The sequence below is a fragment of the Diadema antillarum genome, unplaced genomic scaffold, assembly GCF_040938485.1.
Source record: "Diadema antillarum isolate AM-2024a unplaced genomic scaffold, OU_Dant_1.0 seq00001348_RagTag, whole genome shotgun sequence".
NCBI lineage: Eukaryota > Metazoa > Echinodermata > Echinoidea > Diadematoida > Diadematidae > Diadema > Diadema antillarum.
This window is the reverse complement of record NW_027272113.1, coordinates 37588-56143: the sequence shown is the minus strand read 5'-3', so window position 1 is coordinate 56143 and position 18556 is coordinate 37588. Positions and strand designations below refer to the sequence as shown.

The 18556-nt window shown below is 38.7% G+C and overlaps 1 protein-coding gene across 1 annotated transcript; it reads right to left on the bottom strand.

Annotated features, from left to right (window-relative positions):
* Positions 1-4657: 4657 nt before the first annotated feature.
* LOC139708564 (heat shock 70 kDa protein 1A-like) lies at positions 4658-18556 on the bottom strand. Its single transcript, XM_071620507.1, has 2 exons — positions 18369-18556; positions 4658-6047 (listed from the first exon to the last, which is right to left on the bottom strand). Exons 1-2 carry the CDS (start codon positions 18554-18556, stop codon positions 4658-4660), a joined length of 1578 nt encoding a protein of 525 aa, XP_071476608.1.

Genomic DNA, 18556 nt, shown 5'->3' with positions numbered 1-18556 from the left:
GGCGCAACTACTGGTAATTACTGTCAGCAACATTACGAGAATGGCATAACGATTCAATGCGAGCGAGCGAAGCGAGCGAGCTTGAAAATTTTGACATTCTAGAGTCCAACAACTGCCGTCGTAGCTATGTTTTTCGCTTTTAAGGGGGAGGCGCACCGGGCTCAACTGCTGGATGCGAGCGAGCGAAGCGAGCGAGCTTGAAAATGTTGACATTTTACAGTCCAAAAGCTGCCGTTTGTAGCCATATTTTTTCCCTTTTATTCATATATATATATATTTATTTTCTTTGTTTATTCATTTATTATTATTATTATTATTATTATGATTATGATTATGATTATATTTTGGGGGGGGCAAAAATGCGTTTTGCCCCCCACTTTTTGGATTGGGGGGGGGGGGGCGGCCGCCCCCCCCCCCCCACTTCCGGCGCCTATGTTTGCGACAATAAAAACCGTTTGCGAACCTTCTTGCAACCGTTAATGAACCTTTTGCAACCCTTTACGAACCCTGGCGAAATCCCAAATTCGCTACGTTCGCAAACGTTCGCCGCTCAGTGAGATACCCCCTTTAACGAGTTCTGTGGGTTGAACGGTGTGATTGTCATTGTCCGCCCCACATTCCACACATTGTGAACGCTACTGGTTCTATGACAAACCGAATTGTCGCTTGTTTCGGTATCTCTGAAAGTGCAAAATGATCACATTTTGAAAATTGCAAGGGTTGACAAAAATGGTCCTAAAATCATAACACATAAACCCAAATTTAAGAATTTGGTGTCATTGTATTGGAAAAAGAATTGCCTTTTCAGTAGTACGTAAAATAATGACATATTTGCAACAATATTGGTGAAATTAAAGATCTTAGGTGTTCCGTTCTTTCTGGGCCACCCTGTATAGGACTTATACACAACAACCGTGAAATACTGATACCAATCGATGACATGACATACAAAGGCAGAGTATAGCAAAAGCCGATGACTATATAATTTATATCAGCTAAAAATTCCACTCTTGGAAGTGATCATTATTATCTAAATCCAAACTTGAAAATATCCCCCGCGCTTGAACAATAAACATGCTCAGGTTTTCATTTTTTAAATACCACCATTATGATAACCCTTGATATAAACTTCAAACAGCTGATGAACTAATATACAAAATAGACTCACCTTCTAGGAACAAACAGACAGCTTAGAGGTACCCAATATAATAATTACATCATAAAATGATGAAGCTATTCCTAATTAAATGAGAGCATACACGTGACAAGGCATTTGGTCCACAGCACATAACATTGCTTGTGATCGGTCATTAGTTATTGGTATGTAATGTGTTGTAACCAGTCATTATCAGTTAACATCACGTCACGATGGTGACCGGGCGAAATTTCATTCGTTTTATTTACTACAGTACCGAAAATTATGGTTGCCGTGGAATTCAAAATTCTTATACACTTCAAAATCTTTCGACTACAAGGATCTGCTTCATCCTTTTATAAAACTAAAAATACACTTTTTTTAAGGTAGTAGCATAACCATCTATATTAGGTACAGTCGAACCAGTCTAAATGTCCTCGGCTATATAGCCTTATAATGCAATTACTGATATAAACATGTGTATATTGCCATATAGGTGTACGTGTATTGCCATAGGCGAGTCCTGTATAGTTGAAATAGGCAAAATAGAACAGGGTGACCCTCCCTTTCTTATAATATTGTACATATACAAAACCATACTGAATATTGTTGGTAAACCCCAAAGGGACTCCTTTTCCAACATTTTTTTTTTCGGTATTTGTCATGACAAGTATAATGTAAAAAAGTGTATCACTTTTCTTCATTTGTTTTCATTACATTGTTGTTTTATAATGTGTATTCAAATGTTGTAATCATATGTGTTGGAAATTGAATAAAATGAAGTGAGTACAAATGTAATGAGCATTCATGACTGTTGACAGAAACATGTATACAACGGACATGAAGAAACGATATTTGAAATTATGACAGCAATATGCAAGTATATATTTAATATTACGAGATAACAACCATGACCTGTTCAACTGATATCATAGATATAATCCGTTTGTAAAACTATAAAGAGCATTCTATACAAAATGTTTACAGCAGTATGTTATCACTGTTTTAGGATATGATACTCAGCCGGGTGCACATCACGAGACCGACACCCACGAGTCATACAGCTTACGAGTTATACAGTACAGCCCACGAGTCACATAACCCACGAGTACGACACTAATGACCAAGCAAACAAGGTTCACGAGACCAACACATTAAACCCCGTGTTGTACCTGTCGAACACGTGGGCTGTCTTTACCTAATGTCGGTCTCACTGGCTTTATTTGCCCATAGTGTCGAACTCGTGGGCTAGGACTCGCGGGCTGTGAGACTCTTAAGTGTCGGGCTTGTGGGATGACCCGTTCAGCCATGTGTAGAAAATTGAAGGGTAATGATGCATGGGTGCACCTACCCTGTCTGATTGCTGATCCTATCACTGCGCTTCTATTTGACTGCCAGGAGAGAGCGATTATAACAAAACTACAGAAATAGAAATAATATTATTGTTGGGATGGTCACGCTTGATCAGTTAACCACGGAGACCAATCTATCAATTCTATAATTTGAAACCACGCAGCTCCAAAGCGACTACATAATTATTTGTACTCAATGTACATATATATGAATATTTCATTCATTATTTCATACATTTCATTTGCAGCAGAATACCACTGCAATAATTACTGATAGCAAAACAGAATATGAAAAAACACAGAGATATTAAACCATCACCTTTTAAACTGGTATCATAGATACAATGAGGTACATAAAAATTCAAAACAAAATCTACAGACAGTTACAGAAGTCTGAACAAAAATGGCAGTCATTTTGCGCTTAATATGATATATATGTATAATAAAACATAAATCACTCTGTTAAAAAAAGAGTAAAATCTTATGAGATCAACGGCAAAAATTAGACTGAAATCAAATAAAAAATAAGGAAGTTATGACATTTTGAAGTTTTGCTTATTTATGCAAAACAGTTCTTGTACAGTGGATATTAATATGCAAATGAGGAGCTAACCATGTCATACCTTAACAATTTTCAATTGATCGTGTAAATGATGACAATTCAATGTTTTGTTTTTCAGTGGAGTCTTAAACATGATGTTTTCCTAGTTGAATAACTTCAGAATAGTGATCAGGTTGATGATACCGGATATGAGCCTCGGGCATAATGTGATTGAATGATAAACTAGAAATTTCACAATTTAATGTACGAATTAACTACATGGCAAGTTGTGAGGAAATGATATAACAACTTTGTCATTTGCATATTCATACTGTTCAAGAACTGTTTCTCCAAAAATTAGCGAAACTTCAAAGTGTCATAACTTTCTTATCCGTCTGATTTCGATTAAAATTATACCGTTGAACTCGTAGTGTTTTACTCTTTCTTATCAGGCTAACTTGCATTTGGACTGGATTTCCCCTTTAATCACCAACAACAATATGCTCCGAAAGACTATCCAAAACAAAAATCCCATCAACCTAGATTACTTTTCACTTTCAACTTGTCGAAACGACATTGGGCCGATACCCTGCTTAAGATGGTCAATAACTTTTCATGTAAGTTTAATATGCTTTCTTAAAAGATGACACTACCATTTGCTACATGTATACAAAAAAAAACACACACTGTGTTGATAAATACATTGCTAACTAAAGGAAGTATGAAGAGTTCGATCTCAACACGGATCGCTTAAAGTAAATCCTATGTCAGTTAGAGCAAAATAAATCCTTTCGATAGACGCCTCAATTATTGTTACATAACGAGTAATACTCTAGAAGTTATGAATACGAGTATCCAATATCTTCTCTTTTTCAGGTTTAATTGCAAATAATTGAAACTGATAGAAACATATTTAAGTCTTTTTCCGATCAAACTCTGTATGATATTGAGGAGCAATTATAGCTCTGAGTAGGGAGGCTGAGGCGATGGGTTGTCTAGTCTATAGTCGAATTCTTCAGTAATGGCATGGCCGGTAGAACCGCCCCCACCCCCCCCCCCCCCACCCCAAACACACACTTTTTTCTACCCGGAAGTACGTAAGTGCACTAAAAACAAATAGCTGGAGATCTTGAAAATGATCGCGGTAAGGTTATGTAATTGCGCTGAAGATTTTTTTTTTCTTTTTCTTTTTTTTTTTTTTTTTTTTTTTTTGCTTTTCAGCTGAAAAAAACCCGGAAGTGGAAGGGGAGAGATCAGCTGAAGGTTCTTTTTTTTTTTTTTTCTTTTTTTTTTTTGCTTGTGAGCTCAAGAAACCCGGAAGTGCCCCCCCCCCCACACACACACACACACTTTTGAAAACGTTCGGCTGTGGCCCTGGTGTGAGTCCACCACTTTGGGTGAAAAGGTCGCCGCATGTGGACCTGTTTGCTGGGAGGTTATGTACAATTGTAGACTGGGAATCCAAAATGGGCAGAAGTAACGTGACTGACTCTGAAATCTTTCGGATTTCGTCAAACTGGCGCACGGTATTCCCGCCCTTTATGCCTGTGTGTTGGCGACCATCCCATGGACGAGGGTCTCAAGGACGCCCTCTACGTCGCCCACACTGCAGACGCCCCGATACATTCCCTACTCTGCCTCACCGACCATGCGGTCAATCTCCTCCCTGGAGAGCCGGCCACAGCTGTTGACACACCTGACATTGTTGGTGCGATCAGTGTTCTTGTCTTTTGCAGTCACGTTCAAGATGCCATTGGCGTCGATGTCAAAGGTCACATCGATCTGTGGTACCCCTTTCGGAGCAGGACGAATATCGCTTACCTCGAAACCTCCAAGTAAGTTGTTGTCCTTTGTCATTGACCGCTCTCCCTCGAAAATCTGAATGAGTACAGCTGGCTGGTTGTCTGCATACGTTGAGAAAGTCTCAGTTTTTGTCGTTGGAATAGTAGTATTTCTCTTGATGAGGGATGTCATCACGCCACCAGTACTTTCAATACCAAGAGAAAGGGGAACTACGTCAAGGAGTAAGAGATCCTGGATGTCCTCGCTCTGATCACCAGACAAGATGGCTGCCTGGACTGCTGCACCATAGGCCACAGCTTCATCTGGGTTGATGGACTTGTTAAGTTCTTTGCCGCTGAAGTAATCCATAAGAAGATTCTGTACTTTTGGGATGCGGGTCGACCCTCCAATCATGACAATGGATACAATCTGTCCTTTTACGAGGTTAGAATCTTCCAGTGCTTTCTCTACGGGCTTAATGCAAGACTTCAAGAGAGCGGAGCATAACTCCTCGAAGCGAGCTCGGGTGACGCTGGTGTTAAAGTCGATTCCTTCGAAGAGAGAATCCACTTCTATGTTAGCCTTTGTGATGCTCGACAGATCTTTCTTCGCTTGCTCAGCTGCCGTACGAAGGCGACTAAGTGACTGTGGACTGGAGCTAAGGTCTTTGCTATGTTTGCGTTTGAATTCATAAAGCAGATGGTCGATCAGCCGGTTATCAAAGTCCTCGCCACCTAAATTGGTATCCCCTGATGTCGATTTAACCTCAAAAATTCCTTCGTCAATGGTGACAATAGAGACATCAAATGTTCCTCCTCCGAGGTCGAAGATCAGTACATGTCGCGTCCCATCCACATTCTGATTATGCCAGTACGCCAGGGTCGCCGCTGTTGGCTCGTTAATTAGACGCATGACGTTCAGACCTGCAATCGCCCCAGCATCCATTGTCGCCTGGCGTTGAGCGTCGTTGAAATAAGCCGGCACGCTGATGACGGTGTCGGTAACTTTCTGACCAAGGTACGCCTCGGCTGTTTCTTTCATCTTGGTCAGGACCATTGCGCTGATCTCTTCTGGGGCAAAGATCTTTGTTTCTCCCATGTACTCTGCTTGAAACATGGCTTTACCGTCGCGGTCAACCACAGCGAAAGGCCAGAACTCCTTGTTATCGCCCACAACGCCATCGGCAAACAGACGTCCGATTAATCGCTTAGCATCAAAGATTGTGTTCTTCGGATTCCTGTAAACAAGAGTCCAAAGGGAAAGAAAAGAAAACTCATATACCATTGAAGTCATGGGCAGTGTTTGGGTTTGTTGGTGTTTTGGGGTTTGTTTTGTTTGTTCTTGGGTGTGTTTTTTTTTAATATCATCTTGTCTTCATCAAATTTATTGACACTTCTAAACTTTATTGCTCATTGATGGAGGAGAAAGGACAATTGAAACTGGTTGTAATCATTGACTTTAAAGACAGCCAATCCCTTTTGCATGCGCAATTTTTGAAAAATTGGTGAGAACACTAAGGTATTGAAGAAAAACACTGTTTGGAAACCTCCTGTAAATTTTGAACTCAAGAGGGTCTTTATTTGTTTAGTTAAATTGACCGTTAAGATTTGAATGATTTTTGCGAACTTTGCAAAAATTACAAATCTAAATACTAGTCTAGTTTTACAGACCTGTGTGATGCACTTAGTCGTACATGTAATTCATGTGTGTCGTTATTTGCAATTGATAACAAAGTAAGAGAAGCGGCGCAAGTGTACTTTCGCACCTGTTTGTCAAATGACCTCCAAACATGCACAAACTCACCTTAGTTATTCAGTAACCTAAATACTTGCATCTGAGCGAGATTCAAGTCCAGTAGAATTGGAATTTTTACCATTTTGTCATTTATCTACTTCTCGGAATAATTTCGATCGCAGCTACTCGCTCAGCGATCTGCGTTGCACAGGAGCAGACAGCCGGCACGGTGTACAAAACACGGCAGCACAGCAGCGAGCACCGCGATTGATCTGAATGTAGCTATCTCACACAGTGACCACGGCAAGTTCTTCTGTGGTGTCTTTAAAAAAATACCATTTCTAGGAAGGGGGAATAGATTCTAGGTCTACCTGAAAATAAAAGAAGAAAAGAAAGAGAATGACATAAGTGGCAGCATACACCTAGGCACATGCTCAACCGCTGCCGTGAATCTACAACCGCTAACGGACGACTTTGCCACAACCGCTACAGAAAACTTGGCCGATTACAAGGAAAAAACAAATTTTAGCTTTTCAACGACACCATGGAAAAAGCCGCTGTGTCGCTACATTCAGACCAATTCGTATGTGTGCATCGAGCAGCAATTCCAGCGATAGCGATCAAGATTTTCTTACGATTTTCCGACACTTGTAAACGCTAAAATTGGACTTTGGAGACTCAGATGGAAGTATTTTAGGTTACTGAAAACCAGGGTGAGTGTGTGGTTGTTTGGAGGTCGTTTGACAAACAGGTGCGAAAGTACACTAGCGCCGTGATGTTCTTTTTTTCTGACAATCGATATCTGTTGTTCGAAGTATAAGTATCATACAACCACAGGAGGATTAATGTATGCAGCTGTGTCGAGTACACAGAATACGTTAAGCCCCCGTTCCACTGTCACGATTTGGACCCCGATCTGTCCCGATCTAGCAGATCGGGAGAGAGCGGCAAAAGCGTACGGGGATCGGAAACATCGTAGCAGCAGCGTGTGGAGGTCGGGGTTGGAGCGGGCAGTTTTTCAGATCGGGAAGAAATTTTGAACCGGTTCAAAATTTCTTCCCGATCTCCCCGATCAAAATTGACATATTTTTAATCGTACGGCAAGCGGGGAGAGCGTAGTTACAGCGTAAACGCAGCGGGATGAGCGTAACAAGGTCTTTCTGAGCGTAGTAACATCGGCACAAGAACGGGAAGTAATTTTAGCTGTAATTTTCGAAGAAGAAGAAGAGATGAAGGAAAAGAAGAGAAGAAAGCAGCGAAGCAGCTACCCAAAAGGCGAAGAAAGAGAGACTACACGTGATGCTGAAAGAGGAGGAAGAGGACATAGCAGAATTTTGAAGAATATGAAATCATCTACAACCGGAGGAAGACGGACTATAAAAGCAAGGACATCAAGAAAAATCCTTTGAAAAATCAGCACGTCTTTGTTCATACAATGCATTGCTGCAAAAGAACCGTGAGTTGAGGAGGCTCTTCAAGTTCAAGTTCAAGTTGATTTATTTCACTTCCAACAAACAAATAATAAAAAATACAAAGAAACGCTCATATACACAGACGTCATGAAATCAGTACCACAATGCGATGAACAGAATAACATTGTAAAAGAGATACAGGCAAATCATCAACAGAGATACAAATAACAGTTACGTCACTGTGGTAAATGCATACAAAATATTGCTGGAAATGGAGGGGACTGCTAAAAAGCAGAGCTTGTAGTATTAGAATGCAGTCCCCTCATAGAGAAAAATATATAATTGCAAAAAACAACAACAACAAATTTCCCTAAGCGGTAGCAAAAAAAAAAAAGAGTAATACACACATACATGCACATATACGTACGCACATTAACAAACACATGGCGGCTCTCTTGTAAGGAAAAAATTGATGAGAGGATAGAAAGATATAGTAGTGAAGAAGGTAGTAAGTCCGAGGTGGACAAGGGGGGGGGGAGGAGGGGAGAGGAGAGGGAAATGGTGGGTCATAACCAGGGCACTGGAGGCACAGAAGCACGGGCTCGCTGATGAAGAAAGAGTAGTGAGAATAACGAAGCAACAACAACTTTGAAAATCAAAAGTAAAAAAAGAAGAATGAATCTTCGAGGTCCACAGTATATTTCTTCGGTTCTGCATGCTAATAAGTTGACTGACTGCTGACCCACAGTCGAATCGGGGTACATCGGGGCACATCGGGCACTTTTCAGCTCTCTGAACGGGGTAACAGCGTGATAAGATCGTATAGATCGTTCAGAGCGTAGATACAGCGTGCATTGATCGGATAACATCGGCAACATCGCACTAACAGCGTAGCTACATCGTTCTAAAGCGTACCGGCAGCGGCAGAGATCGCAATGTCTAATTCCCGATCATCGTAGTAAGAGCGTAGCAAGCACTTGGTAGTCGTAACTGCAGCGTACTTAGAGCGTTCTAACATCGTACTGTGTCCAGATCGGCTCAGGTTTTACCCGATCCTTCCCGACCTGAGAAAATTGTCAAATCGTAGCGAGAACGGCATAGTGGAACGGGGGCTTTACGGTGAGCGTTTGGTGCATTATTTGAATTTTAACGGCTAACAACCTTCAAATATCACAGAAATGTTATAGATTTACAAAAGTCTTGTCATTCTGGTTGAATTTATCATGTTCTGTGCTATTTGGGAAGGAATGCAAAAGGGAAGGGCCATCTTTAATCGAGACAATATCAATTCAATTCAATTCAATTCAATAGTTTATTTATTTCCATCATCACAAAGAAAAGAAAAGAAAAAGTTGACATAATCCAAAGTGATAAAATTTTTTTTTTTCATTTCTCTTACACTCGTCCGATAAAGGATTTTTTTTTCAATACAATATAAATTATACACGAATGATGTCGTAAAAAAGAAACAATGCACTTTGTCATGGCAACAAAAATAGTAAATAATCACAATGATGGAAAACAGTGTTCCACTAAAAAAGCCACGCTTGTAAAACGTGGGACACTGGAACAAAACAACAACAGCACCAATTTGTTATACCAATAAGACATATTCATTTTAAATTCTTCTATATACTATTGTACATTTTACTCATTGATATAATGATGTTGATACTATGAACAATACTTACTAGGATTTTAGGATGCAAACGTATAAACTATATAACATATCACATTTGTGGCACAGACACTATGGGGCCAGGTGTGCCAGGAAAATTGAACGGAAAGGAAGATATGCAATCGGCCACAAAAAAACATAACGACGACAACAACAACAACAATAACACAATACACAGAAACAACAGAATTTGAGGAAATGCACTCAGACAGATACTGGACAACGAAGAACGAGGAAAAAGGAGCAGGGAAGAATAGAGAAGGAAAAGGAGAGGGATGGAAAAGGTCTGTGGACACACTACAAAATCTCAAGGAAAAGTGAAACATGACGGGTTTTTTCATTGAACAGAATTAAATGGTATATTTAGAAAACAAATATTTTTTGAGTTTATACTTAAATGTAATTAACTTCACAGATTCTTTTAGATCATTATCTAAGCTATTCCAAAATCTGGGTCCGGTATAAACAAATGTATTTTGAGTGTGTACAGTTCTAACTAAGGGAAGATGAAATTCTTTAGATTGTCTAGTGGGATAGTTATGTACGTGGCTGTTACGGTGAAATAAAGAATAAAATATTTTGGGTAGATGATTGCAGTTGTAATTAAACATAAATTGACCAAGTTGAAACAAATACAACTCTTTTATTTTCAGAATTTTGTGCTCAAGGAAAAGCTTGTCAGTATGTGCTCGGATATGAAGGTTAAAAACGATTCTGAGCGCCATCTTTTGCAGAAGAAAAAGTTTATCTAACAATGTCGAATATGTATTCCCCCAAGCAAGAATTCCGTAATTCAAGTACGGCAATACCAAACTTGAATAAAGCGTAATCAAAGCCGAAGAAGGAAGATAATATTTCAATCTATTCATTATGCCTATGTTACGTGCAATTACTTTACAAATATTGTTTATGTGATACTTCCATGATAACTTATTATCAACACAAACACCTAAGAATTTAATAGACGAAACCTCTTCTAGGGGAGTAGTGTCAAATATAACATTACCTGGTAATCTATCTAAAAAATTACTGAAAAACATATACTTTGTCTTCTCAATATTCAGTGACAATTTATTTGCATATATCCATTGTGAGACATTCTTCAATTCATCATTCACTGTACTAATCAAAGTATTAGGGTCAGGGTGGGAATAAAAAAGATTGGAATCATCCGCGAATAATATGAAAGAGAGTTTATCTGAAGATCTATAAAAATCATTAATGTAAACTATAAATAACAGTGGGCCTAACAAACTTCCTTGCGGAACACCACATTCTATTTTCTTCATAGAAGAATCAAAATATTCACATGTACATATTGAAATCTGTCAGATAAATAACTCGTAAACCATTGCAAGGCTTTTCCGCGAATACCATAATGGGATAACTTAGAAAGAAGTATACCGTGATTAATCGTATCAAAAGCCTTTGAGAAGTCCAGGAAGATGCCTATTGTATGCGAAAATGTATCAAGTGCATGTGTAATCTTTTCCACAAAGGTAAGTAAAGCGTGGGTGGTGTTGTGATTTTCTCTGAATCCAAATTGAAAATTCGTAAATATATTACTCATATTGAAAAATTTTACAGTTCGGATATATACTATTCTTTCCAAAATTTTAGAAATTGAAGTTAATAACGATATTGGTCTGTAATTATTGACATCATTTTTCTCCCCTTTCTTATATATAGGTATAACTTTGGCAGTCTTCATTTGACTTGGTACAAGCCCAGTACTAAGTGATAGATTAATAATATATACTAAAGGATCTATTATTTGAAGAATTATATTTTTCAACAAATAATTATCGATTCCATCACAACCTGGGCTTTTCCCTTCTTTCAAATTATTAATAATATCAATAACTTCTTCATTATACGTAGGGTCCAAAAATATAGTTTTAGGATTAGGTATATCTAAAAAATCAGAAAACACTTTATTAGATGAAGGGATACTTTGTGATAAATTTTTCCCCATCGATGCAAAAAAAATCATTAAAAATTTCGGCCATACCAGCAGGTACATTGCTTGAGGTATTACCCCATCGTACTTCTGAAATACTAGATGCATCATTAGATGTATTCATAACATCTTTTATTGTTTTCCAAGTATTCTTAATATCATTTTTATATTTCATTATCTGGTTGACATAAAATTTTCTCTTTTGTAAACGCAATAAATTAGTAAGCGTGTTTTTGTAAGTCACATATTTTTGTCTGTTTTTATCCGTAGGGTTACTCCTGTATTTATAAAACAAATTATTTTTTCTATTAATCGATCTTAAAAGTGATTGGGTTATCCACGGGAGTCTTGGAGTTCTTTTATAAGAACTTTTCCTTGTGCAAAACGGAATATAATCATCAATTTTAGAAGTGATAGTTTTCATAAAATAATCATAACACAAATCAAGATCGGTATTGTTGTATACAAAAAACCAATCAATATCTTTTAAACTATTTTGCAAATTAATAAGATTATTGGCCGTAATCTTACGACGTCTCTGATAATTATTTTGCCTAGGAGATAACTTAATTGGCACTTGTGTAAAGATTGGATAATGATCAGAGATGTCAGATAAAACAATACCAGACTCGGGAATTGGGAGAATATTACAAAAAATATTATCAATCAAAGTGGCAGATCGGTCAGTAACACGGGTCGGCTTAGAAATTAACGGTAATAAAGAAACAGACATTAAGGTTTCTACAAATTCTTGCGAAATATGTTGGGAGTTACATTTCATAAGATCAATATTGAAATCACCCATTAAATATACATGTTTATTTGTAAAGATAAAGTTCTGCATTAAATTTTGTACATACAACAAAAAATCATTCGGATTCGATCCAGGGGGTCTGTAAACAACTCCAATTAGTATGTTTTTCCCATTCGGGTTTACCATTTCAACAAAATGAGATTCAACTACATCAGTCATGACATTCAATTCTTCGTGGATAGAATATTCAAATTTGTTGGGGATGTATAAACCCACGCCACCACCCATTCTTTCTTTTCTATTTCTGTACACGAAATCAAAGCCGGATATAGAAAATAAATGACTTATATTGGGAGTCAACCATGTTTCGGTCAGACCTATAACAGAACAGTTATTACCAGAGTTTTCTAAAAATAATCGCAACTTATCAAAATTTCTACTTATGCTTCGTATATTCAAATGAGCTAACAAAAGATTGTCATCATCACTATTCATAACATATTGTTCATACTGATTTACAGTCAGATGAACACATGATGAACTTTGCACAGGATCTTCAGGATCAAAATTATATTCAAATTCTTGTGCTGAAGCATTAAGTTTGTTCGATATGTATGCTTCATATAAGGTGGAAGTTTTGTTTTCCTGCGCGGACGTAAAAGAGCGCCCAACTGTATCATAAAATTCATCATCGTTCACAGAGTTGAAAACAAATGTTGGATTAGCCATAAGTATAAAGAAAATCACACCGGAATCGACAAAAGTTCCACTTAGACCTAGACCTGGAGATTGTAGTTATGTAGGAATGTACAGACCTGGAAGAAGAGAAAGAGAAACGCATATACACAAACATGAAACACATACAAGAAACACACACATGAAGCATAGACATGAGACACAGACAAGACACGAGAAACAACAAGGACGCAGACAAGACATAGCCGATGATATCAAATTGGGCACACACGTCCGTGGCCTGTGTCTGCTCTGCCAATACAAAACGAGGCATAAGCAATAATATCATCATGGATTTAACAACAGAGGATTTAACATGGAGGATTTAACATGGATTTAACATCGGAGGGCAATTTGTAGACTCAATAAGATTGAGAGAAAAATCAGTGAAAATCTGAATTTTAACTAGGAAATTTAATGTGTTGCCAATATTAGTGTCAGTTTTAAACAAAGAGAGGTTTGATATGAATACGTAGCATTTATGACTTCACAAAACACAGCTCAAATGAAAGCGAAATTCGTTACTACGTACACTACCCCCTGGATTAGCTTTTCCTATATTTATGCCATTATGGAGCCGAATGCATAAAACAAGCAAAAGCACAAGCTCGTCTAGCAAAAGGTCTAGCTCAAGCAATTGCTTAAATCCATATGCATAATCTTTTGCTTATGCCAATACCTTTTGCTTGCCCCGCACAAGCAATTGCTTGCGTTTTCAACAAAAGGGATGTCACGCCTGTGCGAACACAAGAACAAAGGCGAGTGTGGCAGCATGTATTTGAAAGGGCATGTGTTTGTGGAAACATTTCCTGACATAGCAGAAGAGCTATGAAATGCACACACAGACACATACACACACATCTATACACACACACATATTACTGGCTGATTCTCATCACTGCAGCTTACAGTAGCCCAGATCTGCCAGATCGCACGTGGAGAGAGGTCTCCTCGCTCTCCACCGAAGTGAGACATCCTACCTGTTTTTCATCACATTTTGCGTGCTAACCACTGGACATTCCCGTTGTTGAAATGAAAAAGTTTCTTACACTACTTATGAGTATTTCTTGTAGATTTATACCACTCCTTCACAAGTATGGTCTTTCTTTCATAAATATGAAAATGATACTTAAAAGGGAACGTTCCGGTTAAGCAAAAGCTCAAGCTCATTTTACAGAGCTTGGAAAATCGTAAGCAATTGCTAGCAAGAACTAGCAAATGGTATGTTTTATGCATACGTTTTTCAGCAAATGCTTGGTCTCTAAGCAATTGCTTGCGGGCAGCAAGCAATAGCTTGTGCTTGCTAGCAAAAGCAATTGCTTGTTTTTATGCATACGGATTCGAGTAAAAGGCTAGCACAAGCAATTGCTAGCGTTTATGCATTCGGCCCATTATGAGGACACTGAGAAAAAATGCGTTATCTCACAAAAAAAACCAAAAAAAAGGGTTGAAAGGCGGAAATACCATATTGCACTGTTAAGGTTGTTTATTCCAACTACAAAATAGATAATCTGTCATGCAGTACTTATTTTGTAATATTGCACTCTTGCCTTGCGAGATACGCCGTATGACCGTGACAATATCATTGTTACTTAAGTTGTTTCATCATACGTGCTTCGGTGACTTTATCGCGTTGTGTTGGTATTCATCCATCCAAAGGCAAACCTTTATGTTCATCCAGCTCTCCTGGTTAGAAATTTCCCCACTTAGGACCACACAAAGTTCCGCTCGACATTTTTGTTGCCTGGAGGGATACCATTATAGTCATGGCTAAGGTTGTTTATTCCAACTATGGATAATCTTTCATGCAATACTTATTTTGTAATATTCCACTCTTGCCTTGCGAGATACGCCGTATGACCGTGACAATATCATTGTTACTTAAGTTGTTTCACCATACGTGCTTCGGTGACTTTATAGCGTTGTTTTGTTATTCATCCATCCATAGGCAAACCTTTTTGTTCATCCAGCTCGCCCCTGGTTAGAAATTTTGCCAACTTAGAACCACACAAAGTTCCGCTTGACATTTCTGTTGCTTGGAGGGATTCCATATTGTCACGGTTAAGGTTGTTTATTCCAGCTACAAAATAGATAACCTGTCACGCAATACTGTCTTATTCTGAAATATTGCACTCTTGTCTTGCGAGATACGCCGTGTGACCGTGACAATGGTATTGTTACTAAAGCTGTTTCATCATACGTGCTTCAGTGACTTTATTGCGTTAGTTTGGTATTCATCCATCCAAAGGCAAACCTTTTTGTTTATCCAGCTAGCCTGGTTAGAAATGTTGCCCACGTACGACCACACAAAGTTTCGCTCAACATTTCTGTTGCTTGGAGGGATGTATATCTCATGATAGCAATCTGCATAATTTTAATTGTCAGGATTTCACTTGGTAGAGTAACATTTTCCTCCATATTGAACCCTTTATTGTTCACATATTGGTGTTCGTTATGTTGCAAATTAAGGGCCTCCTAACCATGTATGTATCAGAATTTGGCAACACATTTCAGAACATATAATTTCAAGTTTGTCATCGATCAATTGATACGTTTTTGAAGGGCGGGAGAATTCTGATTTTGACCACATGATATGAATTGACCAATATACGTTGAATCTATTTTCAAAATTGCTTTTGATTAAAAAAAAAGAACTTAATGTGAAGGAGCACAGACTTTCGAAAGGAGCACAAACTTTCGAAGGAGCACAAACTTTCGGAGTTCTTATTATGTTCACTGAAAAAAATCATATCCAATCAGTCACATTGCGGTGTTCACAATATACAGTTTTATCTGCAGGTCTAATTGGGGGTTTTCTTTTTTTATTCAATCAAAAAAAAAGTTATACATGTATCCGTCTTCACGGGTCCACATTAGGGAAAAGAACGATCTGGAGTCGGTTACACAGTCGGTTTGGTTGATATATGTATACTTTAGCGCGGGGAAGGGAGCTCTGTGTGACCAGATACACTTGTACTGAAATGCCACGATCATCAGTTACCATCTTTGATAATCTTCCTGTTTATCATGACTTCATCATGTGTCCATTGTTCTCCCACATGTTCTCCTCGTCCCTGCTGGAAAGGACTCAGTGTCCCGCAGTGTTAGAAACACAGTGGGTGCACAATGTGAACACAATATGAACACATTGTGAACACAATATAAACACATCGTGAACATAGTGTGAACAATTTGTGAACACATTGTGAAATCTCTTCACACTGTTCAATTCAAGCGTTTTAACAGTATGAACACATTGTAAAATTATTAATTCACAGTGTGACACAGAACATTACCATGTGAACACTCTGCAAACACCAAACCACTGTGTGAAATCATCTCCACACTGTTAAATTCGAGCGTTTTTACATAGTCGACAATGTGACCACACTGTGAACACACTGTGAAGCACTGTGTGTTTGGGTTTGCTTGTTTGTTGTTGTTGTTGTTGTTGTTTTCCAGTAGGGGTGGTTTCAGGGTGCAGCACAATAGTCATGATGAGCGTGTGCATTTAAAGTACGAGCCAATAAGTGATGCAAAGCAAAACATTTTTGGGGTCCTCCGTAAAGTATAAAGCATCACGGAAAAGCATTACACGTGAAAAACGAGAAAAGCCGTTTTGACTCTGCAAGTTATCATGCTCCGGACCGAAGGCGGGCGGAGTAGCTGATGCGCATATTAAGTCGGCATGTCGCTTTTTTTTTTTTTTTTTTTTTTTTTTGAGAAAGAGACACGACTGCAAGATTTCGAATGGATCAGGTGTATTAGAATGGAGGATGAAAAGAGACTTTTTTATTTTCGTTTCGAAAGTCTGTGCTCCTTCACATTTCAAACAAGTTGATTTAAGAAGTCTTGTCTGTGGATAATCGAGACGACTCGCAGGGTATTATCGCGTACACGTTTCCTCATTTTCTTTCTCTCATTAGACTGTGCCTCTTCTTTGGACGCTTCTTTTTAAAGAACCTTGCTCATAGGTGAGCAAGACCTCATTGAATTCGAGCCACTCGTTCTTTCCCTTTTCTTGTTAGCGAGCCCGCGCGCACCTCCAGTGAAGTTCCATCATTAAAGGACAAAATAAGTATAGTTCACCTTCACAATGTGGATTGAGTGAATGCAGCAATATTAGTAAAACACATCAGTGAGAGTTTGAGGAAAATCGGACAATCCGTTCAAAAGTTATGAATTTTTGAAGTATCTGCTCACTCAAAGCTGGACAAGAAGACTACTATAGCTTGCGATGTCACATGTGTACAACGATATAAATAAAGAATCAAGAGAATTCAACATGTTTTCGCTTTTCTCGCGTAACAAGAGAACACTTGACTTCTTTCTTTCGTAAGGCAGGGGGAATGATATTACCCTTAAAATATGTCAGTAACAAGTCGAAGAAATGTGCACTTTATCCCAAAAAAGTTAAGTTTTGTGAAATTCTTTTTTTTTATTTTCTTTATATCGTTGTACGCCTATGACATCATACACTGTAGTAGTCTTCTCATCCTGCAGCGACTGTGTAGATACTCTAAAAATTCATAGCTTTTGAAGGAATTATCGGATTTTCCCCAAACTTTCACTAATGTGTTCTACAAATATTGTTGTATTCACACAATCCACATGTATATGAAGGTGGACTTGTCCTTTTTGAGTAGGCCTGCTGATATTTTGAGTGATATCCACCATGTAGTATAATCATTGTCCTATGGCACGTCTTTACTTGCACCCGCCACAGGATGCTATATCTCTAACGTGTCATTGTGAAAGCAAAGATCCTACACACTAGAATCTTTGATAAAGGGCATGCAGCACGCTAACCAATCGAACCACCCTAATACGCACATAATAATAATCTTGTGGGTTGATTAAGAGAGTAATTCGCGTCCCGGGTCACGAACTTGGAGTCCCAAATCGCGAATTTCGCGACCTGGTCGCAAATTCACGGCGCACATGACCTGTCGTCGAGCGGACTTCAGGACCACCATAATATGGACCTGACACACCCTACTCCTGAGACTGTAACTTGGCTACAACAATTGAGGGGCATCATTTAGCTGCCGCTGTCTCATACGCAAGAAGAAGAAGAAGAAGGGCCTACATAAGAGCAGTTTTAGGAAAATTGGACAATCTGTTCAAAATTTGAATTCTAAAGTTTTCGTTATTGGTATTTTAGGTTTTCTTCTGCTTTCAATTGACATTTTACCTTTTTCCAAACTGTCCTAATTGACTGTGTTCAGTAACATTATCAGAAAGAACTGTGTCAATGAGTCTAGTGAGCAGGTCTAGAAGCTTACATGGCGGCCTGGTCCTTGGCAGCATCTCCAACCAGCTTTCCCGTCTCGGTGAAGGCGACGTAGCTCGGTGTGGTTCGGTTTCCCTGGTCGTTTGGAATTATCTCGACTTTGCCATTCCGGAAGACTCCAACGCAAGAGGAGGTTGTTCCCAGGTCGATTCCAACAGCTGGAGCTTTTCCCTGTGCCAT

Coding starts and splice junctions, on each gene's coding strand:
- LOC139708564 (XM_071620507.1), bottom strand. CDS start 18,556: ATGGCACAGGGAAAAGCTCCAGCTGTTGGAATCGACCTGGGAACAACC. Junction 6,048..18,368: donor GCCAAGGACCAGGCCGCCAT/GTAAGCTTCTAG, acceptor TCTTGTTTACAG/GAATCCGAAGAACACAATCT.